At 46.1% G+C, this 26981-nt stretch overlaps 1 protein-coding gene and 1 pseudogene across 1 annotated transcript in view; one reads left to right on the top strand and one right to left on the bottom strand.

The window, feature by feature from the left end:
- Window positions 1-705: 705 nt before the first annotated feature.
- Lgmn (legumain) overlaps window positions 706-26981 on the bottom strand; it is a 36223-nt gene continuing 9947 nt past the window's right edge. The window contains exons 3-14 of the mRNA XM_020179798.2: window positions 16623-16720; window positions 15255-15336; window positions 13233-13318; window positions 11924-11999; window positions 11315-11377; window positions 10542-10608; window positions 7002-7120; window positions 6824-6913; window positions 5052-5252; window positions 2929-3099; window positions 1534-1601; window positions 706-1260 (exon numbers count right to left, since the gene is read on the bottom strand). Coding sequence (XP_020035387.2) covers window positions 1218-1260; window positions 1534-1601; window positions 2929-3099; window positions 5052-5252; window positions 6824-6913; window positions 7002-7120; window positions 10542-10608; window positions 11315-11377; window positions 11924-11999; window positions 13233-13318; window positions 15255-15336; window positions 16623-16720 — 1164 coding nt within the window. The 3' untranslated portion in view covers window positions 706-1217. The remainder of the gene's footprint in view (window positions 1261-1533; window positions 1602-2928; window positions 3100-5051; window positions 5253-6823; window positions 6914-7001; window positions 7121-10541; window positions 10609-11314; window positions 11378-11923; window positions 12000-13232; window positions 13319-15254; window positions 15337-16622; window positions 16721-26981) is intronic.
- On the top strand, window positions 7444-8930 carry LOC141421499 (small ribosomal subunit protein mS33 pseudogene; annotated as a pseudogene).

Below are 26981 nucleotides of genomic sequence, written 5' to 3'. Positions count from 1 at the left end.
CTCCAGTGCGATGTCCACTCCCTGCTTTGTACCTAAAGACAGGCACTGATGCTACTTGAGAGATGCATGACCTGCAGAGGGACCAAGGCAATGGCACTAGTAAGGAGGGTTTCTGTGTTAGATTTTTGTTACTGTGACAAAATGCATAACAAAATAACTGAAGGGAGGAATTGATTTATTTTGGCTCACAGTTTCAGAGTCTTTGGTCCATGGTTGCTTGGCCCCAGGGGCTTGGGCAGGACATTATGGTGAAGGGAGGGTGTGACAGTGGAAGATTCTTTACTTTCTAGTGATCATGAGACAGGGAAAGGAAGACTGGAAACCAAGTATATCCTTCAAAGGCCCCATCCCCAGTGACCCACTTCCTCTAGGCAGGCCCCTCCTCCTAAAATTGCCAGCAACTCCCACCAGTCACCAGCTGGGGACCAAGCCTTCAACACATGAGCCAGATTCAAGCTAAGTGGAGAGAGGGAGACAACAAGGAAAGTTCAAGAAAGAAGGGCACTTTAGGCCCTAGTGTCTGGGGAGAAGGGAAAGAGATCCAGGGCAAGAGAAACAGCAGATTGCAAAGGCACAGAAGACTGGCGGTGCACCATGTGCAGAGGAGCGGAAAAGAGCAGAGCGGTGGGAGGAGATGAGGTGGGAAAAGGCGGAAGGTCACAGGCCAGGAGTGTAAGCCACAAAGCCGGGCACCAGAAACACATCTTCAGCTTCTGTTATAAATCTTTATTTTTTTTAAGGCTTGTCCATTATTGAAGAATAAAATACAAAAGCAATCAAAAGTTATATTTGCTAAAAATAATTTTCCCTTTGGGGCTAACAGCCCCCTTCAAGAAAATCAAGAAAATCATTTTGAACACTTAACGAGGTTTCAGTTGCAAATTTCTCAGAACAAAGATTCTTTCGCTGGCTACAGAAGCCTCCAGTGGGCCTCTTGTTCTTGAAAACTAAAGGGCAAAAAAACCTCCTAAGAAGCAAAAAGCCCTTTCGCCACACAGAGCTTTTGCCACCCACCCTGTAGTTTCTTTAGAGCTTCACAGGTGTCTGTGGAAGACTGGGGAAGTCAGGGAAGGTGACCAAATGTCCTGCAAAAGATGGGCCTGGGAGGGACAGAGTGGCCCAACAGTATTCCCAGGAGGTCACCTCTCTAGGCTCCAGTTAGCACACATTCTACAGGATGGTATTCACACTTGGAGAAGCATCCAGAAGGCAGCTTTTCAGTAGTGACCAAGGCACACTTTGTCCATGGATACTTTTATCCTGTTAAGAGACAGGAAAAGTTTGGTGAGTGAGGTCAACCCAAAAGAGAGTAAGACAACCACAGCCAAGATGCAGCAGGAGTCATGGGTGGGCCATCCACCCAGCAATCAGCACAGAGGATACCACCACTCTCAAACCCATGGACAAATGTCACTAGGGCAAAGCCGGGCAGCAGCTGGCAGAAGCAAAACCGCTGCTCACACGAAGAACAGCATTGTGCTCCCTTCTGCTTTCACTGTGACACCCATATTTCAAATGTCCTGTGTGCTTTACCTGTCAATGGGATAAGGCTTTTCACAAAGGTTGGCCAGCACGTACAACTGTCTCAGAGCATACTCATACTGGAGGGAAAAGAAGAAGAAACAACATCATCTCACTATGCAATCAGCTCCTTTTTTGGTCCTACGGGGGTTTGGACTCAGACCCTCATGCTTGCTAAGCAGGTGCTCTGCCACTTAAGCTACACCCCCAGTCCTATTTTGCTTTAGTTATTTTTTTAGGTAAGGTCTCATGTTTTTGCCTGGGACCAGGATCCTCCTCTCTTTGCTTCTCCATAGCTAGGATTACAGATATGTGCTACCATGTCTGTCTTATTTGTTGAGATAGTGTCTCACTTTTTGCCCACACTGGCCTCCTGATCTCTGCCTCCCAACAATAATTGGAAAAATGCCATTTTTTGTAGTTACAAAAAATGAGACAGGGATTATTGGCCCTTTTTCCCTTTTGATAATCTAGTGATACGTACAGACTATATCCCAGGAAAATCCCACACATGCAAGGGGCCGCAGGCCTCCTAACACGTGGGCCAATTCAAAGGAAGGACTCCTGTTGGAACTCCCAAGAGCCTACCCTGCTAGCAAGGCCTGGTCTGGAAGCCTGCCTTCAGATTGTGGGAGACACACTGAGGAGGGAGGCAGATGGTACATGAACGCCAAACTGGATTATAGCAGGCAGAACTGAAATAACCAGGGAGATGATCTTAAGAAAACTTCAGAGGAGCGTGAGAACATCCATGAGGAAGAGGGGAGTCCCTCTGCATAATTCTAGAGACCAGAAAGCAAGAGCAGAGTGGGGCGACACAACGATATCAGGGGCCCACGCTGCTGAGGTGTGCAGACAGTTAAGGACAGCGGGTGGCTGTCCTAAGCATGGTTGTGTTTCAGCATAACTTTCCATGAGAAAACAGACTTGGGGTAGGAGAAACAGGCCACAGGTGGGGCCAACCTTTGTCTAGCTGGATGCAAACATCCCGTAGTATTGACATTCTACTATCTGCAGAAACTTCTATCTTCCTTCCCCTCCATGGGCCAGGGTCTGACTTTAACAATAAATCTTGGGGAGAGATTGGAAGAGACTCTGCAGGAGAAACCCTGTGTGGCTGATGTGAAGACTGGGGTGAGGGGCGGGCTCTGGCAGGGATAGCAACAGTGTGAAGAGAAGTAAGCGCCCTTCCCAGCCAATAGGAATGGCGATGGTCATCACATGGACAGACCGTAAGTGCTCCGGGCCAAGATGGAAGGCTGGTGAACTTGGACATCCGTTTTCCTCTCATTTCATCTAAGACTGCTGACATGAGTCCACTCCCTCCTCAGCCTGGATGGAACCTTCTACAAGCTACTGCACCTAAGTTCCCTTTAGGATTTCAGATGCGGGAGGCCCAGGGCTCACCGTGGAGGAGTGCCAGTTGAAGCAGTGCGTGCGGAAGTGTGTCACAGCTGCCTGGTAGCAGCCATGTGCGGTGAGCAGGGCTCTCTCAGACAGAAGTCTCTCAGCCACAGCCTCGGACTCTGCCAGCAAGGACACGATCTTGTGTACTGACTCCTCAATGATGTTTCTGGCCTAGGGAGAAATGCAGCTTTTCAAAGTGTGCCTGACTTAACACAGAACAATGATAGCATGTTAAAAGACATCTTCACACAGCCCCCAGTTCCTAGGGGTGAAAAACAGATGCAATAAATTCATTCTGGAGGAGGTAAAAGTGTGAGTGTGGCTTATGTGACATCCAGAAACACTCTGACTTCTTCTTAGGAAGAACCTGTGTCACAAAGCAGACTGCTGTCCCATGCACAGTGCTGCGTGCCTGTGGGCATCTCTGCCCAACTGCTAAGAAAACCATAGATGGTTAGACAGAGGACACAAAAGGGGTTTGTGTTCCTCCCAGAGGATGAAAAATGACATCTGAAAGAGAACACTGTTCCACATGAACCCGGCTTCAACATCAAAGTCTCTGTGCCAGCTCCTCTCCAATCAAGGTTTGCTTCCTCCGTGTCTGAATCCACTGCCCCGGGTGCTGGGCCTGCATGTGCTCCAAAGCCATGGTGCCCCCAGAGCTCTTGTGGGCCCATAGGCCTTTCCATTCTCAACTATGTAGCTGTGTAAAGCTGGGCTCACTTCTTATGATCCAGCCAAAGCAACAGAGCCCCATGGAGTGAATGCAATAGCAGGTACAAGGATCAGGAAGTTTAAGTTCTGCACAAGAGACGTCTGCAAAGAGCAATGCAGCTCTTCTGTTTTGGGAAATGACTTTCATAAAAACACATTAATACAAATGGGTTTCTTTTCTTTTTGTTTTGTCTTGAGATGGCTGGCCTCAAACTCATGATCCTCCTGCCTCTCCCAAGTGCTGGCCGAAATGGGTTTCTTATGGTTATTTCTGAATGAGTTACATATTTTAAATCTCTTTTGATTTTTAAAACAATTCTTTATTTCACATAAAAATGCAATGATGTAACAGTTAGCAGGAAAGATGAATCAGTAAGAAGTGTTAGGCTTGGAAATAATTTTCAAATTTGTAGGAGGTACCAGAGAAACCCTGGATGGTTTACACAGCTGTGCAAGCCAACACAAGAAAGCCCTGGTTTAGTTTCTATGAACTATCCAAAGGTTAAAGACAAAATGCCATTCTATGTCATTTGAATTTTGAATGCAGTAAATATCAACAGACAAAACTCACCATAAACAAAAGCCCTCTGGGATCAATAGAGGCCCAGGACTAAAAAGCATGAGGACCACTGTGTCACACTGTGTCAGACACTTGCTCAAAACAAGTCCTGGCTTCTTGGGTGTCACACACGGAGTACTCACCTTTGGGATAATGTAACAAATGCATTCAAAACAAATACATCTGTTTTAAAATCTTTCCTAGACAATCCAGACTGTATTTCAGTGTATCTATCACTGTGCTGTGCTGGCTGGGGACTGGCACTAACACAGAGCTGCTCTGATGGAAGGGACAGGCCACCTTCTTGCCTGTCATTCCAGTGAGTGCACAGCTATGATTTGAAAATACTTGTGCAACTCCAAACCACTGAGGGGCCACTGAAAACAGGCTTGGCGGTCACAAAGGACAACATAAGCATTTTAGGAGGAACTTCTGACTAAGACCATGATTGCATCAGACTGCAGAAAATTTTGTAGACTGGATTTTAAAAAAATGACTAAGTCAACAGGCAGCAAAATAAAAATGTCTTCTAAGCAAAAAAGGTATGTAAGAGGAAACCACCCATATGCCATGGCTTCCTGGCAGGATATGGGGAAGAAGAACCCCCAATCGCGGCTCCATCCTCCTGAAGAGGTCAAGGCTAGCTTATCACTGAAGACTGGGGTCAAACTCTGCTGTACCCACTTGCTTCTACTTTACATGGAGCAGGCTTCCTTTTCTACACAGTCCCCTGTGAGGAGGGGGCAACCCGAGTTCTGTCAGCTCAGAGCAGTGCTGCAGACACAGGAGGCAGGGATGCCGCCACCACGGCTGGCACGTGCCCGGAAGGGTCCCTTTTACTACTACTCACATCCAGATGCTGCTGGATCTGCTTAATGAGAGCCCAGGACTGCTCCCGGTCATTGGCATGCATCAGTTTCCTCTTCATGATCGTCATGGGCACCTCGGGGCTCGGAGTGAGGTCAAGGTGTGGGACTGGAGGCAGGGAGATAGGGGAGCTGGCTCTGTGTTTCATACCCTGAAACTGCATCAGTTTCATGGCAGAGATGGACTGCAGAGAGAGAGAGAGAGAGAGAGAGAAAATCAGTTTAGGTGGAAAGGGCAGACGTGCCAAATGTGTCCTGGACCAGGCCCCTCCGTGGGACACTCACAGTTCACTCCCACAGTTTTAGGACCTTGGAAGTGCCCCAATTACAGCCTGAAAACAGGTGGTCAGTGCCCAGCAGTAGGCAAGGTGGCACATTGGTGCACCTGAAATCTACTAATGAGGAACTTCAAAAATGCCCAGCATGCTTTGCAGTCAATGTCTGCTCTTCTTCCACATGCCAACACAGCTGCCAATCCACAGTTAAGTGGAGCTTAGACCAGAGGTGTTTCGACTTGTTACAGTCCTAGACTGTGCTAACTCCCCCTGCTCCCCCACCTATTCCCAAGAACCAGTCATAGGGAGGTGCCTAGCATTTGTCCAAGTCAGAGCCAAAGTATGAAGGGCAGAGCTAGGACCACAGGGAAGCCAACAAGAGGCCACAACAGCCAGGCTCTGTCTGCCTGCACAGGCCCCTGCAGACTGGCTCCCCAACCCTGGGAAAGAGAGCTGCAAGCATCTTGTTCCCCAAGAAAGCAACACTTCTAAAACTGAAAGCTAAAATCACAAATATACATAAACACAGAAAGTTTTGAAAAGATCTATCACACCTCACCTACCAAGACCAGAAATGGTGACCCTGAGGACCCTACAGGGTAAGGGAGGCCTGAAACAGGGTCCACAAAGCAGGACAGTGCCTTCCCAGAGTTACCTCTCCTGCCTTTGCCCTGCCCAGTTCTCTCCTATGGGTGCTCAAATGCCCCACCAGGCCACATTGTCCTGAGGACTCTTTTCACATCCTGTGATTGCTCCACTGGCTGCACTGGCTGACAGGCTCCCAGCCCCCAGCCACGCTCCCCAGGGAAGAGCTGACTTTTTGCCTCCTGCATTCTAGAAGGCTGGTGCTTGTGCACAGGGAAAACATCTCAGCTGGTGGACTGGAAGCTGGTGCGTGTTTTGCAGTAAGTGTGGACATGTCAGGGGCCTGCCCAGAGGCTCAGGAAATTACAAGCCTGCCACAGACAGCGCCTGGGAACTGACCTATCTGACCACCTTCATCCCTGGTGGACATGGTGGGAGGGGACATCTCTAATTCACAGCCAAAGGCACAAAGTATCTTGCAGTTTGGAGTATGGCAGGAACTTTAAGAGTGCAAAGTGTGGGTCTCCATGGACAGGGCCACAGAGCTTGAAAGTGCTTTTAGTCTCAGTACCTCTTACCATCTGCCAGGCTCACGTTTAATGCCTCTCATGTGTAAGAGGCCTTCTCCTGTGTGGGCTATCTTGTGGGCTACGGTTCTGCCCAAGGAGGACACAGGTTCAGAGAGGTTAGATCACTTGCCCAAAGTGCAAGTTTGAGCCTAGCAAGGCTTGATGAGGTCCCCAGGACCTCTAGAGTTGTCAAATAAAGCAGCCATCCCCATGTCAAATGTCAGCCATTCTGCACCAGAATCCCATTTCTCTTCTCCAAGCAACAAAGTTCCAGGTGAGTTCACCTGGGGTGAGGAATAGAGAGCGAGAGCAGAGGCCTCAACTTACTTTGTTTCCGTACTGCATGACGTGGCTGGTGTTGGTGTGGGACTTCACCAACTGGTACTGCTTGTGAAGGGTCTCTTTGGTCAGATCCTCCTGCAAAAGGGAAAGCATGGCTGTCCCTGAAGGACCAGAGCCTGGTATGGAAACCACAGTAAGGAGGCAGTCCCCACAAGGGGCTCACCACATCTGAATCTTCCATCCAGTTGACACTGTACCAGTCGCCCAGGTAGGTGCCCCTCTCCTCATCATAGTAGCAGGCATAGGACGACTCGCTGGGGTTGGCGGCAGTAGTTGCATAAACTATGAGGAATTAAAGGTCTCACTGAGTCACATTTTGTTCCTGACTGGACTGCCCTTGCAGCTGGGGTCATTCCTTCCCCATTGGTGAGCTCAAGGCTCAGCACAGGGAGATGGTTGTAACTGTGGCCAGCCTGGTCCACTTGGTACAATAATTCATCTCAAATTAAATATGGAAGACAAAAGCCAGTAACAATAAGCAAGCACTCAGGCTTGGGACATCATACTATTTTGGAAGAATGCTGACAGGTTTTAATAGCTCAGGAAGCTCTAAAAATTAGGGACCTAACCTGAGTCCTAGAGGAAGTTATTTTAAAAATTCTCAGATGAGGGAACTGGGGCGCGTGGGTGAAGAAGGTCAGGACCAGGGAATTTTGTTCCTTACTGCTCAAGAAATGTCTTCACTTTCAGAATATGCATTGCGCATGTCTCGCCTGAGTGCCCGCCTCTTTGGTGAAGTTGCCAGGCCTACCGATTCCAAGTCCATGAAAGTGGTGAAATTGTTCAGTGAACAGCCCTTGGCTAAGAGGAAGGAGACTTATGACTGGTATCCAAATCACAACACGTATTTTGCACTCATGGGCACACTCCGTTTTCTTGGCCTTTACAGAGACGAGCATCAGGATTTTAAGGATGAGCAAAGACGTTTAAAGAAGCTTCGTGGAAAAGGGAAACCAAAGAAAGGAGAAGGGAAAAGAGCAGCAAAAAAGAAATAGTGCCAGCCCATCAAGAAACAACATATCTTCTTTAGTGACTGAGAGGAGGAACATAATAGAGGAACATACTTCCTCAATGAAGGTTATTTGGAGAACTACATCATCCAATCCAGTTAAAGTGTGACTGGTTTCTTGAACATACTCTTAATTCTGAAAAATTATTTTGGTCTCGGTTTTATAATCTGAGGTTTACCTAATCCTCTAAAAGAACAAATAAATTGTTGTTTAATGACATGTTTGGGGTAGGGATAGAATCATGGGGGAGTAGACAGGAAACCTTATTAAATGCGTGTCCCATACTTTCCTCATCTCTCCCTTGTTGCTTCCCACTCATCCAGCCCTAACTTTCTTTCATCACTCTGGCCATTCAGCCACTGTCTCCACCACCAAGCTCACAAACTTTATGGCTGTCTTCACCTACTCCTTTGAGGGTATCTAAGTGGGATGAAAGGCTTTTCTGGGAAAAGAGTACTTAACATCCACTGTATACAGGTACTGGGACACTGATGATACAACAGTTAACCAGATAAACAGTTTCTGCCTCATAGAACTTTTAGTCTATGGGACAGACTAACAAAGTGACATACAATTGTATTAGATGATACAAAGGAAAAAGGCAGACTTCTGTGAGAGGCTGAATGGATGAATGTATGAATTGCCAAGGTGATTCTTCTAAACTTTAGGAAGTTTAAAGAAGGCCTTTATAAAGAAATTAACTTAAGCTGAGTCCTGAAGAATAAATGAGAAAAGAAAAATCTTGAGAAAGTGTTTGAGGCAAAGAGAACACCATTTGTAAAGCCCTAAAATAAGAAGAAATTGTTTCATTCAAAAAAATTGAAACAAATCACTGGTTCAAAGTTGGCAATAAATATGCAGATAGATAAAAGCTTGGATATAACCAACTTAACCAGAGGTCAGAGAGTAAGATCTTTTGTTTGGAGATGACTGTTGTATGTGTTTAAGTAATTGCTAGTTTTATTGTATTATAGCCGTGAATTCCAAAGAGGTTTTGAGGGGTTTGTGTCCATGTGTGTGTGTGTATAAAAATTTAGTTATTCTGAATCTTACTATCCAGTAAACTTTCTTCTTTTTCCCTCTTTATTGTGGTTAAAAAAAAAAAAGAAAAAAAAAATTAACATCTTTAAGTTGCCACAACAGTGTTAACTATATGTAACCTCTGTTTCTACCTCTCAGACAAAAAACAAAATGTAGCCAGGCATTGGTGTCTCACCTGTAATCCTCGAAACTTAGGAGACTTGAAGTGCAAGGGCAGTCCCAGGCAAAAAGCAAGACACCATCTCAGAAATACCCAACACACAAAAAAGGGACTGGCGGGATGGTTCAAGGGGGAGTTCTCCTGCCTAGCAAGTGTGAGGCCCTGAGTTCAAACCCCAGTATTGAAAAAAGAAGCAAAGTATATAGACAAGAGGAGATACAGCAACCCTCCAGATACAGTTGTCTTTCCCTGCAATACTGAATGACTCCTGGACTAGTGAGAATCACCAGTACGTATGTTTAGACAATGTTATTTATACATTATGTAAATACATATGTTAGACAATGTTATTTTTAAAGATGCATAATCCAGATGGTATGGCTGGGGTGTATAGCCTGTTTAAAAAAATACTACCTAAAATTGGATGATTTATGTCTAATAGAACCAAGTTCAAACAGAAAAAAAAAAAAAAAAAAAAAAAAAAAAAATTCTCAGATGAGGACTGGGGGTGTATCACGGTAGCTAGAGCACTTGCCAAGCAGGTACAAGGTTCTGGGTTCCATCCCCAGAACCACAAAAAAAAATTAAATGAAAATAAAATTAGGGCTGAAGATGTAGCTCAAGTAATAAAAGCACACACAGGGTCCTGGGTTCAATCCCTAGTACAAAAATAAAGGAAGGAAGGAACGAAGGAACAAAGGAAGGGAACTGAAAAATAAAAACCCACTTAACTGGACAGAACCTTTATACTTACCATGTAGTCGCTATCTACCATGGGTTCAGAATACTGCTGGACACATAGCATCATTCAAGACCCAAGTCTTGGGGACTGGGGGCATGGCTTAAGTGGTAAAGCACCTACCTACAAGGCAAGGCCAAGTTCAAACCCCAGTACCAATAAAAAGAACAAAAGCAAAACAACAAAAAATGCAGCTCTTGGCGGGGGGCGGGGACTGAGAAAGAATAATGGAGGGGGTGAACTTGACCAAAGTATACACGTATGGAAATCTCACAATGAAACTCCTTTGTACAACTAATATACGCTAATAAAAATGTAAAAATTTGTTTTAAAAGATAATTCAATCATAAAGAATAAAAATAAAACATCACTCTTCCAACACATAAGCACTGTCTTTATCCCCATTTTGCAGATGGAGGTAACTGAGGGTCAAAGACGGTAAGTCACCTGCCTGAGATGAGAGAATCAGTACAACGGATCACAGTAGACCACAGCTGGCTTTGAACTTAAGCAGCTTTGCTAGAACCAGGAAGGACACTTTGCAGCTCACACATGGCTTCTGCATTTCCTGACTACAGATCCTCAAGGAGTAGAGGAAGCCAGAACCTCAGCAAATGTGCCCCAGGTCTGTACCAGGCTGCCCTCAGCAGTCCTGCTCACGTACAGTGCTCGATTCTGGTGTGCAGTGTCTGAGGACAACCGAGCACCACCTGCCTGGCAGCCTGGCTCAGAGGCCAGTGCTCGCACACCTACCATTGATGTCATGGGGCAGGTGGTTCATCATGGAGCCAGACTCACAGGCCTCAATGTAGAACACCATCTGCAAGGCATGAGACAGTGAGCTCCTGCGTGGCCATGGCACTCCACCCCTCCACCCACACTTCTGAGCCTTTCACTTCAGCTGCTGGGAGACCTTGCTGCTATAAGAGGCTGTTGCCAGAGGCTGCAGAAGCCATTTGACCAGGAGCCAAATTTATTCATCCCCAATGGAATAAATTGATCTACTAGTTGACATAATGCAAAAAATGCAGTGTCACCATCTGATACAGGAGCAGTTCCAAAGAGCGAAGTCAACAGGATAGCCCATCTTCCCACATGTCCACCTTGTCCACTCACTCTGGGCAGAGGACAGGAGAGGGACAAGGAGGCCAAAGGGAAATAACATAAGATGGTGGCATGTTCCTTAACTGTCCCGAACTGGAGATAGTCCTAGGAACAGCAGTCATCAAAGTGTAGTCCCCAGCCCTGCAGTGACTAAATCACAGCCTCTCCCTAGCCCTGCTGGGTCCATCCTGGGGGCGAGCATACTCGCTGTGAGCATTCTCCCTGTGTCCTAACAGGCGCTCTATGAATCTCATCAAATCACTAAAGCCCTAGAAGCACAAATAGTTAATCAAAGTTGACCAGAAGAAACACTTCCCAGAAAACCTGGCCACCAAATGAGGAGGCCAGTCGCACCCCTGTCGGCTCTGCTTCTGCTGCCCTCCCCACACTCTTCCCCAAGGCCACCCAGGGGCAGATGTTACCTTTTGGTACATTTTGTGTTCATACATGTAGTGGATGGTCTCGTTCAGGTCCTTGACGTGAAGCTGAAAGGTTAGAACAGTGGCACTGAGACCAACACACCAAGAAAGGCCACTTAGGGAATTCCCTATCAGTAACTCTTTATAAATTCCTATTAGCCAGTATTCAGAAGTAACCACAGGGACAGTACAATCAATCTCCAGGAGAGTCCTTGAGTGGTTGGTCCACATATTTAAAAAGGGAAAAGAATCTGCTTTTACTCAGAGACTGTTCTATTGTGCCTAGTGTGACACACCCTGTCCTGTGACAGCTGCTGTGACAGGAAGAAAAATGCAGGGGACACCCCTGGGAGAATTGTCTTTGGATGGACTTCAGGCTGGTACGCTTGTCCCCAAGCCTATGGACAAACCAGCCCTAGTAGGGGCTTTAGAAAACAAACCCTGGATTTCACCCCAACACATCTTCTAAGTTTGCCTTTAAAATGCTAAGAAAAATTTCTGTTGATGTAGCTCAGTGATTGAGCACATGCCTAACACATGAAGCCCTGCATTTGATCCCCAGCACTGGGGCGGGGGGGAAGTCCAAAGATCAAAATGGTAAGAAAAACTCACATCATCATTAGGAAAAACCAGTATTCCGGTAGCTCCGTGGTCAGTGAAGTAGACGAACACGTGATCCTGGGGGCCGCTGCCAAGACAGAACAACAGATAATGAGAGCCAGAGGCCAACGGCTTTCCAGTTCTATCTCTGAAAAGTTACCCTCATCAAAAGTGAAGAGGATGGGTGAGGACCCTGGTTGCCCAACAAGGACACAGAGGAACACAAGGCCTCGTCCCTCTGCTCCCCCCGAGTGTTCCTCTTTACCGCAAGCTTTGTTCCAGAGCCTCACAACTCTGACTGACAGCTGAAAAGGAGAAGGGAAATTTGCTGGGAACCTTACACACCCTAGGTGTGATCTGGACAGTGGACTGTGGACAGCAGCCACAGTCTCCAACCAGATCACCCCAAATGAGTAAGGGAGGCAGGACACACAGCCCAGCAACCTTGTAGCCTCCACAGACTCTCAGATGTGCCTGTCCTCCAGCCCAGGGCTCCAGAGGGCACAGTGTCACGACCGCAGGGTGCCAATTCTGTTCTCCCTGCATAGAATCCATCCACGTTCTAACTCACACAAGCTTAACTCCAGCATGAAAGAAATGTGCTAGAGTCTCAGACACCTCATAAAGAGATACTAAGCATTCAGACATTTCTAGCCCACATCCAGCATGGCAGGCATTGGGGTTAGTTTTCTCCAAAACAATCATTAGTCCTCTCCCTGGGGTTTGACTTGTGATCAAGGCACAGGTGGGTGGCAGGCTGGGGCCCCACAACCTGACTAGTTCCTGGAGATACACACCTGGCTCAGTGTGTTCCCCAGTCATGCAACAGGCCAGCACTATGATCCAGACAACAAAGAACAGTGGATTTATGACAGGGAACATTTATTAAGAAGAGTGAGGGACAGGAGTGGAGATGCACACCTGTAATTCCAGCTACTCACGGGGCCTAGCCAGGAGGGCTGCAAGTGTGAGGCCAGCCTGGACAACCTAGCAAGATCCCTGCCTCAAAGAGTAATAAAATAAAATAAATAAAATAAAAAGAGCCGGGAATGTAGCTCAGAGGTAGCGAGCACTTGCCTAGCATGCACAAAGCCCTGAGTGAAGTCCTCAATCCACAAAACCAAACAAAAAGTGAGGGACCTGAATCCTAGAGGCACAGAGATGCGTCATTGAGATAAGACAAGCCACTGGAACCTCACCCTTGTGCGGGACACAGCTCCGTATGCTGTAATTCCTCACAGGTGAGCAGGAGCCAAGAACAGCACCCGTTCAAATGCCCTGCGCTGAGGGACTGTGGTGTCCATCAAACAGACGGCGTTACCTATTCAGGACTCTTCCAGATCCTCTGCCCTTCACAGCTTCTGCATCACCTCTCAGCACAGCAAGGAAGTTTTGTGGGGTAACATCCTACAGGGGATCGGAAATCAAAATCAGATGCAGCTGCAGCCCCAAGCAGACTGTTCCCAGAGCCTAGCGAGCCGAGGCCATCAGCCACACACCTCCAGGTTCAAGAGCAACTCTAGGACCAGGAAGAACAGGACCAGGAAGTTCTCAGGTCCCGTGTACAACCTGTGTGCAATTGCCCTCTTGGTTTTTGACAAATGGCAACTCAGCAAGCCTGCCATTCCTTCCTGACCACTATGAAGTCGAGTAGAAACCCAGAGACGCTGATGGGGAAAAGAGCAGAGGAAGAGAACTCCGCAGCTGGAGAGCCAAACAGCAGACAGCAGAAACCAGAGTGATGGGCCCTCCTTTTGCATCCAGCTTGCTGCCTCAGAGGCTGAGGCCCCAGGACATTTGATGTCCTTAGAGAGAAATTGTAAAATTGATACTCAATCATTAAAAGCAATATAAAAAAGTACAAAGGGAGCTGGGCCCCAGTGGCTCACATCTATAATCCCAGCTACTCAGGAGACAAAGAGCAGGAAGAGTGTAGTTTGAAGCCAGCCTGGGTAAATAGTTCCCAAGACCTTATCTTGATAAAGCCCATCACAAAAAAAAGGTGTGGCAGAGCGACTCATGTAGCAGAGTGGCTGCCTAGCAAGCATGAGGCCCTCAGTTCAAGCCCCAGTGACCCCCCCCAAAAAATGTACAAAGGGAAAAGACAACAAAAATCTCATAAACACTGATCACCATATTACATATGTGATATGATCAATTTTATTATATTTGAACTTAGAAAAAAATGAAAGAAAACAAAGAAATGCTAAATTTCAGGTGAATGCTTCTTTATCAGAAAGCATATTACTTACTAAGAGACCCTTCTGCAATTAAAAAAAATAAGAATCAAGAATGAAGTCACTATGGTGTTCTTAAACCTGTCGACTTAAACAGTCTTGATCACCTTGCAGGAATATAAAACTTTTTGGAAGTTACATGCTTATTATAGTACTTATATTATTATATATTATCTTCAGAAAAATCCTGAAATAGTTTGCGCTAGCCTTGAGTGTTGAAGAAAACAATTTTCATAAAAATAGCTCAGACAGCTAGGCGCCAGTGGCTCACACCTGTAACCCTATCTAGTTAGGAGGCTGAGATTGGGAGGACCAAGGTTTGAGACCAGCCCCAACAAATAGTTCATGAGAACCCATCTCTAAAATGACCAGAGCAAAATGGACCACAGGTGTGGCTCAAGCGGTAGAGTGTTTGCTTTGCAAGTGCAAAGCTCTGAGTTCAAATCCCAGTCCTACTAAAAAAAAAAAAAAAGAACATATAATCAGATTAACAGAAATACCTCGAGAAAATAGGTTATTAATGAAGGAAATACATTACCTGACTTAAAGTATGCAAAAACTAGAAACTAAAAATCAGTAAACTACAACTTATTTTGAGCATTTTCCTTTTTTCCCCTCTGTTTTCTTTCAAAGATCTCACTGCTGAGCTGGCTAGGGTGGCGCATCTGTAACCCCAGCAGCTTGGGAGGGTGAGGTAGTAGGGTCACCTAAGCCCAAGAGTTTGAAGCCAGCCCGAGCTACAGTTCAAGACCTCATCTCAAAATATTAAAAAAAAAAAAGAAAGAAAGAAAGAAAAAGAAAGGGAGGGAGGGAGAAAGGAAGGAAGGAAAGAAAGAAAAAATAATGCTGAGGATGGAGCTCAGTGGTAGAGCACTTGCCTAGAATGTGTGAGGCCCTGGGTTCCATCCTCAGCACGGTCCCACACACACAGAAATACACACACACACGTGCACACACGCAGAGAGAGAGAAAACTATTATAATTTACTCCTTAACCACAAATACTAATACAAAAATGAAACACTGACCAGAAATCAGTGTAGCAAAGGGGAAAATCATCAATGAAGCAAAGAGAAAACCCAGGGTCCCAGTCCTGGTTGCGCTCACCTCTCCGGTATAGTCCTTTGGGACTCCCTTATACACATCCGTGCCATTGGGCCTGTTGATCACAATTCCTGGTGTTGGGTTACTGAAAATGAAAGGACACAGCTGAAACAAAATATGTCATATCTCTGAAATCCCTCTTCAAAATACAACCTATTATCTTAAAAAAACAAACAAACAGCTATGTCAAACACCACTGCGTGGTCACCAGTGTGTGTGGTTTGGGGAACTCGGGGTCCCACAACCCAGAAACTCTTGTCAGGGGGAAGAGAGGGGTAGAGTTCTACAAAACCAGGACGGGGAACAAAAGTGAGGCCTCCTGCCTGCTGGACACCAGACAGTATCTTGTGGAAAAGATCACTCAGGGCAAAAATCCTCTCAGAAACAACAGGGCAAGGCTGGGGATGTAACTCAGTGCTAAGAGCATTTGCCTAGCATGTATAAGACCCTGGGTTCAAAACAAAGCCAGGTGTGCATAAGGCCCTGAGTTCAAACCCCAGGGCTGCAAAAAAAAAAAAGACATTAGGACTGGTCGAGTGGCTCAAGCAGTAAGAGTGCCTAACAAAGCCAGGTGTGGTGGCACATGCCTGTAAACCTAGCTACTAGGAATGGCAGAGACAGAAGGATTGACAGAGTTCAAGACCAGCTTAGGAAAATGTTAGTGAGACCCTATTTCAAAAAACAAAATAAAAACAAAAGGGTTGGAAATGTAGCTCAAACGGTAGAGCATGTGCCTAGCAAGGACAATGCCCTGAGTTTAGTCCCCAGTACAAGAAAGAAGGGAAGGGAGGGAGGGGAGGAGAGAGGGAGGAGAGAGGGAAGGAAGGAAAGAAAAAGCAAAGCACCTGCCTAGAAAATGACAGAACGGAAAGCAAGACACGAACACACACCCAGGCTGTAAAGCCGCAGGATGGATTCTGCGGGAACCAGATGTGATCTCAGCACCAGGAAGCATCTCTGCGGGGCCTCATCAGAGCACTGGGAGCAGGGGAAACTGGTCCTGTTGAGCTTAGTGCCAGACTCAGATATGGGGGCATGAGAGACCCATAAAAGTAAATCAGAATAAAGGAGGGCAGTAGGGTCTAACCTACAAACAAGCCTTCTGCAAATGGCCCCTTGCCGTCCCAGCATGGAGGTTAGGAACAGGTTCTGCAGAACCCAGGGAGCAGCTCTACACCCTGAAAAGGTCCTCAGGCTTCCACCCTTTCACAGTACCCTGCGCCACCCATTTCCCTCCCCACCAAGACAAAGGCCAGCATGAGGCCACCCTGCATGTCAGGCCACTGTGGAAGGAGCCCTGTGAGTCTGGAGGTGCTGGTAGTTTTAACACGTTGACATTCTTACACCAAGTTCAAGGTACTCCCTACTTACTCTTGGGAGTTGGCGATGTCATCATACATCATCACAATGATCTGCTCATCGGGAATCCCATTCCGGTGGATGATCTGATAGGCGTGACATGCATCTGCCTGGGAAAAGTGATTTAGTCATGGTTAGATTCTGCCAGGGAGGAAACCAAACGTTTTGGAGCTCCAGTGAGCCACCCATGTTCTGTGTCTAGAAAGGCTTGCTGTGTGAATGGATCCCTACTAGTTAAGTTCTTAAGCTGTTAAGTTTTCTTTTCTTTTTCAAAACATACATTTACATTTTTTCACCCACCCCAATTATCCAAACTCTTAACTGTTAGGAAGTCGGTGCTCCTGTGTGCAAGCAAGCACATACACACTACTGTGTGTGCAGATAACAGATGCCTTTGAAAGTCCTAAGTGACTTCACTTTCCAGACCATGTAAAAGTCTGAAACAAAATTTAGTTCTCAAATCAAGAATGAGTCAAAAAGATAAACCAGCTGTGCACAGTTTTGCATCACACAGGACTCGTCCAATCTGAGTACTTCGGATCTGCCATGGCCACCGTTGAGAGAACTGAGTGAAGGCTCAAAAGCCCAGCCCCAGAACTGTATTGAGAAAGGTGCTCTTTAGTTTAAAAAACCCCAATAATTCAAAAGGAGACAATAATAGGGTGGACGGAAAACTTCCCTGTGCAATTCCTAACCCACTCAAGGGAGAAGACACACAGCTTCCTTATTTCAGATGACACACACTCACTTCACTTAACATGGAAATCATGTGAAATGTTGCCCAACTTTCTGCTTCCAGCTAATTGTGTCTTTCCTGGAACAGAGGCCTAAGTAAGCATGGAGGGAAGGCCTGCCTCAGGAAGACACAGACCACGCAATGGAAATAAAACTTGTCAAACACCAAGCCTGGCTTCTGCCTGCACATGCTCCACAGGAATGAACTTCTGCCTCAGTGTACAGTCTCTGAGTGCTGAGTGGGCAGGCCCAGGACTGGCACTCAGCAGCTGCTGGATGGATAGATGACTGAATAAATGTCCAGCCCTGAACTAGGACCTGATGTGTTGTTTTCTCATTCAGTCCTCACAGCAACCCTAGGGGATAAAAGTCACGAGCCCATTTTATTAATGGGCAAACAGCAGCTGAGGGAAGGGAGGTGTCCTGTCAGAGTCACACTCAGCGCGTGGCGTTGTTGGGGATTTTTTTGGTTTTGTATACTGAATTTGAATTAAGGCCTTTACCACTTGAGCCATGTCCCCCAGACCTTTTTAGTTTGTTTTTCAGATAGTCTTGAGCCAACTTGCCATGCTGGCCTTGGACCACAATCCTCCTACTTCTGACTCCCAAATAGCTGGAACCACAGACACGTGTCCCCGCATTCAGCTTATTTTAAGAGATAGGGTTTTGCTAACTTTTTGTCCGGGCTGGCCAGGAACCATGAGCCTCCCATCTCTGCCTCAGGAGTAGCTGAGATTACAGGCATGCACTACCATGCCCGACCTAACCCAAGCACTGACTCCAGAGCTTGATAACTGCTTCATGCAGAGGCAATAGAGAAGTCATTAAATTTACAGAGGCCCAGGGATTGACAGTCTAACCAGGATCATTCACTAGTCCCTAAATATCTTATGTACACAGTCATCTGTCACTTCAGGATGGGGCATGGTCTAAGACATGTATCATTAGGTGTTTTTGTTGCTGTAAATGTCATAAAGTGCATTTATACAAACTAAGCCAGAAACTGTGTCACTAGACAATCTAATATTGGGACAGCAGTTGCTAACTGAAATGTCATTATGTGGTGTTTGTTACATTCTATAGAAGAATAAGGGCCTTCAAACACCAGCTCTGATGGACAGAACAAGACTCCCCTCCCCCCTGCCCCAAATATCTCTACAACCTACTGCCCAAAACCTGGCAAAGGTGGATTAATACAGCAGATGGACTTAAGGTTGCTAGTCAACTGGCCTGGAGATAGGGGGGGTCTTCCCTGGACTACTCCAGAGAACACAGGCACACAGGTTGTCTATGTGCAGAGCGAGACAGGAGCCCGTGTCCAAGCAAGGAGGATTCTGCTGACCCTTGCTGGCTTTGCAGATTGAAGAAGGGCTGTGCCTGTGAGGAATGCAGGTGGCCTCTACAAACTGGAAAAGGCAAGGAAACAGATGAGCCACCCTTAAGCACAGCACCCGTCAGTACTTTGATGAACCAGAGAGACCTGTTCAGACGTCTCATCTCCAGAACTGGAAGATAATAAGTGTGTGTTGTTTACCACAGAATTTGTGGTGAGTTGTTACCGCAGCAACAGGAAACTAATACACCCTGTCATGAGTACAGTGGAATTGGCCCTCCACTTGGGGACACGTGTTGGCATTGTCAATCAGGCTGGAACACACACCCTCCAGCCCCAGCTTCTCCTGCCTACACTGGGAAACACCAGCAGACACCCAGCCGGTGTCTGCTCACAGCATCATGGCAACAGCAAAACCCCAAAGCAAGCCCAGTGACTGTCACCAGCACGAAGAATGACCTGTCCTATGCTTACATCAGTGGGGTGCCTAAAAGTGAATGAAAGACACAGCCTAGCTGCAAAACTGACAAAGCTGAGGCACACAGGGAAAAGAGAACAAGTCACTTGACTGCACTTACACAGAGCTCAAACAGCCTAACAGAGGTGTACACTGTTCACAACTAAATACCCTGTATAACTACACAGCAAGCAACAAACAAATCAGGAGCCTGCTCCCTAGAGGAAAGGGAGGGGGATTCCATTTGATGGGGACAAAGCACTAGTGATTTTCCTTTTATTTAGCTGGGGCAAGGCACACAGGCATTTTCTTTACTCTTACTCTTAAAATTGTACAAATGTGTTATAAATACATGTTACATTTGTTTACTCTTTAGTAAGAAAAAAACCAAGCCATGTTATGTTAGAGTTATCCTACTCCTGTGCTGAAAGTGGAAGTGAACAAGACACCCACCCTACTTATTTCTCCTGTTCGAAAGGCAGGAATACTTTTTTTTAAAGAAGGAGTACATTTTTTAAAGAAGTGTAAGAGTTGTACAATGAAAGTTATAAAATATGGGGAGGGGAATTAAAAATCTGCTATGTTTGGATCTTAAATGCCCCCAAAAGGCCCATGTGTAAAGGCTTGTTCCCTACAGAGGAGCAACTGGGAGGTGGTGGAGCCTTTAGGAGGTGGGGCCTAGTGAAAACTCTTCAGGTCACTGAGGCTGTGCCCTTGAAGGGGACTGTGGCCCCAACCCCTTCTTCTTCCTCTCTTTTGCTTCCTGGCCATGAGTTGAGCAGTTTGTGCTACTACACACTCCCACCATTACAAAATGGCACCCCCACTAGAAGCCTAAAAGCAATGGACCCCTGATCATGGGCTAGAACCTCTAAAATGGTTGGCCCAGAATAAACCTTTTCTCCTTATAAGCTAATTATCTCTGGTATTTTGTTATAGTGACAGAACACTGATTAATGCTGATCTGAATATGTGGAGAGACATCTCATATTCATGGACCAGAAAATTTAAAACTGGAAAGATGTAAATTAAAAAAAGATGAGGAGGTTTCTCTTACAGAAATCGATAAGAATGATTAAAAAATTTACATAGGATTGCAAAAGACCTAGAATAGACAAAACAATTTTGAAAAAGAACAAAAGTGGAGGGCCTTTCACCTCCTGATTTCAAAACTATACTGGGGGGGGAGGACCGTCTACAGCCAACGAGGCTGGAATGACTTACATATCCACACACAAAAAGATGAGCGGGCCCCTTATCTCACACCATACACAAAAACTAACTCAAGGACTGGCAGACTGGCTCAAGTGATAAAAGCACCTGCCTAGCAAGCATGAGGCCCTGAGTTCAAACCCCAGTGCTGCAAAATAAACAAAAACTAACACAAAATGGATGGTGGACTTAAATGTAAGGGTCACAGTTCAACTTGTAGAAGATAACGTAGGTGATGTGTCTGCAGGGGCGTTGTAGCTATGACCAAAAGCATGGACCATAAAAGGGAAAAAAGATGAATCAGACCTCACTGAAATTTAAAACTAAAGTGCCTCAAGAGACACTTTTAATGTGTCTTTGAAAGGACTGGGGGATCACCCAGTGGTACAGCACTCACCTGGTACGTGCAAGTCCCTGGGTTCCATTCCCCAGCATCACAAAAGAGAAAAAGGGAAAGACACCATAAAGAATATGAAGACAAGCAACTGACTAACAGAAAAGATTTCCAAAATACATCTCTGACAAAGGGCTTGTATCCAGATACAAAGAATCCTTGTGCCTCAATTAGACAATCAACTGAATCAAAAAAATAGGTAAAAGGCTTAAATAAGCTTTTCACCTAAGAAATACACGAATGGCTAAAAGCATGTGAAAAAGATGCTTAGCATCACTAGTCATCAGGGAAATACAAATCAAAACCACAGTGAGATGTCGCTCCATGACCAGACAGACAGCAAGTACTGGAACCAGCAGTCTCTAAACACAGCTGTGGGATGGAATATAGTACAGTCACTTCTTTAAAATGTCTCCATATGACCCCCAAATTAAGTATCTAATCAAAAACATTGATCCACACAAAGATCTGCACACAAATGTTCTTAGCTGCATGACTCAAAAGAGCCAAAAATCAGAACCATCCATCACCTAATACATGGATGAGCAAAATGGGTTCTGTCCATATACTGGAATACTCTTTGGCAATAAAAAAGGAATGGAGTCCCAAGGCCTGCTTCAACACAGAAAAAGCTTCTCCTAACCTGAGCACTGTAGAGTTCAACCTATAGAAAATGTTCAGAAAAGGCAAATTTATAGAGACAGAAGTAGATTAGTGGTTGCCTGGGGCTACAGGGAGACTGCAAGTATATCCTAGGGACTTTACTGGGGTGATGGAATGCTCTAGCACTGCTTTATGGTAATGTTTGCACAACTTAGTAAATTTACTAAAATATCACTAAGTTGTATATTTAAAGTAGGAATTACAGATGGTATGTAAATTACACCTCAAAAAAGTTACAGTTTTTTTTTTTGTTTTTTTTTTTTTTTTGCAGTACTGGTATTGAACTCAGGGTCTTGTGCTTGCTAAGTGCTCTACCACTCGAGCCACACCCCCCAGCCCTTTTGCACTTTAGTTTGTTTTTCAGATAGGGTCTACCAGGCTGGCCTCAAACTGTAATCCTCCTCCCTACACCTCCCCACTAGCTGCATTCCCAAAAGTGCACAACCACACCCAGCCCTGAAGTTACAGATTTTTAAGAGGGTGGGTGCAGAGTGTCCTGTGTCACTGCTCTCCTGGACTGTTAGGAGCCCTTGGTACCACCCTGTTAGACAGGTGCTTGTGTCCCCATTTAACAGACAGGTGAGCTCAGGAAGGGCAAGGCTTGCTGGGGATTCAAACCCAGGTCTCCTGCCTCTTCTTCCATACTCAGTGATCTCCAAGTCAGGCCGTGGCTCTCCCCACGCCCTCTTATGGTTGCTTATGTTAACTCAACAGGGTTCTGTGCTGTCAAGGATGGAATAAAAGTAGGGTTCAGCCAACTCAGGTAGTTCGGAACTGTGTCAAAGGCCTCATGCCTCACTTCCCTGGGACATATCGACCTTGAAAACAGCAAAGCCACAGGAGGTAATGCTGGGGGGTGGGGGGGGGGGAATTGAGCAAGACCTCCCCAGGGCAGAGTCCTGTACAATGGGAACAGAGATGACTCTGACTCAACCACTTGTAGAGCTGGGGTTAAGAGTAGTCATGTTCCAGAGGCATCCCATGACTTCCTGACACAGCCTCCTGTCCTCATACTGTGTGGCCTCTGTGACCCATAGCAGTAGCTGTAAGCTAAATAAGGCGAGTGGCTTGGAGGAAAGGCTAAATGCAGCTGGGGTGCTCTGGTCTGGAGGAAGAGGTCCAATTTCCAGCCAGGTGTGCTCACATGACAGGTATACACAGCACCTCACCTGCTGGCATGCATCAGAATCTTCTAGAAGCGAGGCGTGAGATAGGGGCTTTGAGGCACCTCCCTGAGCCCTCCTTCAACCCCAGAGAAGAGGTGACATTTCAGCTAATGTGGCAGGTAAGTGGAGAGCCGCCACTACACCTGAGGTCTTCCAAGCCCAAAGCTATGTTCTGGCTCCGTGCACTGGAAGGCACCCTGATGGACTGGTCACTCCCTCTGCTGTGGTTTTCTTCATGCCCTCCTCTACATGAAACACTTGTTTTTTTCCGACCCCCTTCTGCGGAAGTCCCCTCACATTGCTCACCCACAGCCTCTCCTTCAGAAAGCCAACCTCCCATCCCTTCCAGCATGACCTCCCCTATTCCTTGACCCCAGCCTGGCACTTGGAGCTCTGTGGGGACCTGTGCTCAGGCTGGGGGCTCCTGAGCAGAAAGCTCCACCTCCTGTGCTCCATACCCCCCCCACCTCACCCCTACACCACATACTTCCTTGCAAACCACACACCTCCAAGTGAAAACTGTTAACATAAATGGCGCCGTGGGTCAAGTTCATCTCAACACCCTGGAATATGCTGCTGTGGGGGCTCACCTTGTTACAATGCAATCAATGCCAGAAGCTGGATGCCGGTGGCTCACGCCTGTAATCCTAGCTACTCGGGAGGCTAAGATCAGGAAGATCCAGGTTCAAGGCCATCCAGGGCAAATAGTTCTCAAGATCCCATCTCCAAAATAACCAGAACAAAATGGACTGGAGGTGTGGCTCAAACAGTAGAGCTCCTGCTTTGCAAGTGTGAACCCCTAAGTTCAAAATCCAGTACCACCAAAAAAAAAAAAAAACAAAATGTAGTGTCAGAAATAGTAACTCTTGGGAGGATAAGTGACTTGTTTTCTCTTGTTTATCTGTTTTTTCTAAATTTTCTGTAATGACCCTTAACATATACCAATGCTGTAATATGACAGAAAGGAAAGTATTTTAAAAACAAAACCTGACAAAGTAATGCTAAGATACCTGTCATAGAACTGGGAGGGACTTGAGTGTGGACTGGAAATCACTCTCTGTGACCTTGGACAAGTTACCTAACCTCCCTGTGCCTCAATTTCCCCATCTCAAAAGAGGTTTGTGACAGGAGCCATCCTGTGGGTTGTCTGAGGATTAAATGAGATAATCTGTGCCAAGTGGTTAGTACTGAGCCTTGTACACAGCAGGAGCTCAGTAAAGGCAGCATTCCTCCACCAGAAATGGGCACTGGCTCCACCGGACAGGGAGCCATCGTGCATCGCCAGCACTTTTAGCGGCCCCTGACTCATGCACATGGGAGAGGAATTAGGAAGAGCCATTCACTCCCTGTAAGCTCTGCTCCTGTGTCACTTCCCACCACCCAGCTCTTCCTGGTTTATTCTGCAATTGGACCTCAGCTCCCAAGTACCTGCCGCACCCTCTTCCCAGCCCGTTCTCCACAGTGGCCTGCCTCACTCTCCAGCCCACCTGGTCCCTTCTCAAGTTCCAGGTTACCAGATACCCACACCCATCTCACCTCAGCTCAGTACATCAGATGAAAAATGTCTCACCAGCATCACCAGAGACCACCTCCCCGCACACCATTGTTCCAAGTTGGAAAACAGAAATGCAAGTTGTTCAAGAGAAAACAAGGTTGAAATAAGCACCGTGGGGTATGAGGAAGCACTCAGCAATGACACAGGAAGCTCATGTGCTCATGTCCCTACACCAAAGACGGAGCTTGTGTTTACCTGAGGAAAACGTGAATTACAAGTATGTCAGCTTAAAAGTCTGCTGTGGACTCTTTGGAGATAGTTCTTTCAAATGCTCTTTCATGGTTAGCCTCCAAAGCCAAGGAAGCACGTGTTGGTGGCTGGCTGGGAACAGAGACAGGTCAACAGGGACACAGCACACAGCTGGTGGCCACAATGTCACCATCCTTTCCTATTTGGGGGTCAAAGATTTCTGTCTATACCCGCTTCTTTCACTTTGCTTCCTTTCTTTCTATCTCAATATTCTGTATTTTACCCAGGGAAACTAGTGACGCTGGTTTTTTTTGTTTTGGTTTTTTTGGTTTTTTTGTTATTGTGGTTGTTTGGTTTTTGTTTGGAGCAAAGGATGACTAGTCATATTTAATAATGCTTAACCAATACATGTTTTTTGATCTGGTTGTATAAAAGCCAGGGCAGCTGATGAATCAGCGTGTTCCTTATCTGTGATCTGTACTTGGACTTATCTTTGTCACTCGTGATTAGGGTGGGTGGAGAAACTGCAGTTATAAGTTTGGTTTGCTCTTCCCCATTTGGGTCAGGTCTGTGGTTAAGTATTAAAAGGAAAAAGGGATTATTTTGTCACGATAACAACTTTTTAGTCAAGCTGAGTTTCCTATTTGGCTAGCACACAAAAACCATTCAAGAAATGAGTCATCACTTCATCAAAGCCAGCCCCCCTCTACCTACGTGGATATGAAAGCAGACACCCCGTGGGGAAACCTACCTGACCCTTTCCTCACATGAGACACAGCGCTGCCAAGGCTCTACACCTGTGTGGCCCAACATGGTAGGCACTGGCCACGGTGGCGACAGAGCACTTTATATGTAGCCCGTCTAAACTGAGACACAGTGGGAATCAAACCAACACTAGATTTCAGTGACAGCACAAAAAAAGAATGTAAGGTATCTAATTATTTATTTTATTTTGACTATATGTTGAAATAAAGGTTTAGACATTCTGGTTTAAATAAAATTAAAAATTAAAATTAATTTCACCTATACTTTTCAACTTTTAAAAAGGTGTCTACTTAGGAAATTTCTGATGACACATGCACTCTCCTGGTGGGAGACGATCCCCACCATCTGGGTCTGAATCCTGACCCCCCCACTTGCCAGCTGTGCCTCACTGGGCAAGCTAGCAACCCTGCCCACACTTACATCCAGTCATCCACAAAGAGGGAATAAGGGCCAAACCTTCTCCACACAGCACCACTGTGCAGATTAAAGGAGTCCACAGCGCTCTGGAAAGAGAGCCCACGACATGGACTCTACAAGAGTCTATGCACCTACCTCTGAGAGTGAAAAGACTAAATGCATTTTTTAAAAGGAACAGCTTTATTGACACATGATTCACATACCAGAAGAGTTGGCCTTTTAAAATATACAAGTTTCTAGTTCATTCGCCAAGTGTGCAACCATGACCACCATCTAATTCCGGAACATTCTCGTTACCCCAAAAAAGAACCCACATCCATTGGCAGTCACTCTCTGTTCTCTCCTCTGCCCAGCCACTGGCAACCTTTCTTTCTCTACAGATTCCACTAATCTGAACTTTCATTTAAATGAAATCATTAAAAGGCATGGCCTTTGTGACTCTTGAGTCTCAATGTGGAATTGCTGGATCGTAGGGTGACTCTGTTACATTTTTTTTTTAATTTTTGGCAGTACAGGGATTTGAACTCACAGCCTTGTGCTTGCTAGCCATGTGTTTTACCACTTAAGCCATGCCACCAGCCCTATATTTCACCTTTTGAGGAACTGCCAGACTGTTTCCCAAAGTAGCTGCCAAGGTTTACCTTCGCAGCAAGTGGCTGTACTTCTAATTCAGGTTCACAGGGAGTCTTTCCTCCAACTTCCATAGGCTGATTTGGTAGAAATGCCAAGAAAGATTGGCGAGGGTGGGGCTGTGGGGTGGGGTGGGAAGGGTTAAGGAGAACAGCAGGCACAGATGTGGAATGCAGAGAGGTCTAGGGATATGTTCCCCCAGTCCTGTCACTTCAGCAAGTCACCTCCTCTCTCTAGGCTTGAGTCTTCTCATCTATAAAATGAAGGTGTAACCCAGGCTCAGTGGCTCACGCCTGTAATCCTAGCTACTCAGGAGGTAGAGATCAGGAGGATCGCAATTCGAAGCCAGGCCTGGCAAATAATTCCTGAGACCCTGTCTTGAAAACATCCAATACAAAAAAGGGCTGGAGGAGTGGCTCAAGTAGAAGAATGCCTGTCTAGCAAGCATGAGGCCCTGAGTTCAAACTCCATAACATGAAAAAAAAATAAAAAGAAAATAAAGGTGTTAGACACTGGGTCTCCGCCTGGGTAGTTTTGCTCCCCAGGACACCTGGCAGTGCCAGAAGCTATTTTGGGTTTTCCCAATGCTACTGTCACATCAGGTAGAGGTCAAAGACACTATTAAACATCCTACATGCACAGTAGAGCCCAGCAAAGAATTGCCTGGCTCTAACCATTAGCAGGGCTCAGGGTGAGAAACTGCACTAAGACGGCTGCATAGGGACTTCTGAGGAACTGCCACTTTCCAAGTGTCTATGCCACTTTATAAATCCCTAAGCAATGTATGAGAGTTCAAGTTCTCCACGTCTTTGCCCACTTACTTATTTTAGCTAGCCTAACCAGTGTGTAAATGGC

The sequence above is a fragment of the Castor canadensis genome, chromosome 3, assembly GCF_047511655.1.
Source record: "Castor canadensis chromosome 3, mCasCan1.hap1v2, whole genome shotgun sequence".
Taxonomy (NCBI): domain Eukaryota; kingdom Metazoa; phylum Chordata; class Mammalia; order Rodentia; family Castoridae; genus Castor; species Castor canadensis.
This window is presented reverse-complemented; position numbering and strand designations above follow the sequence as displayed.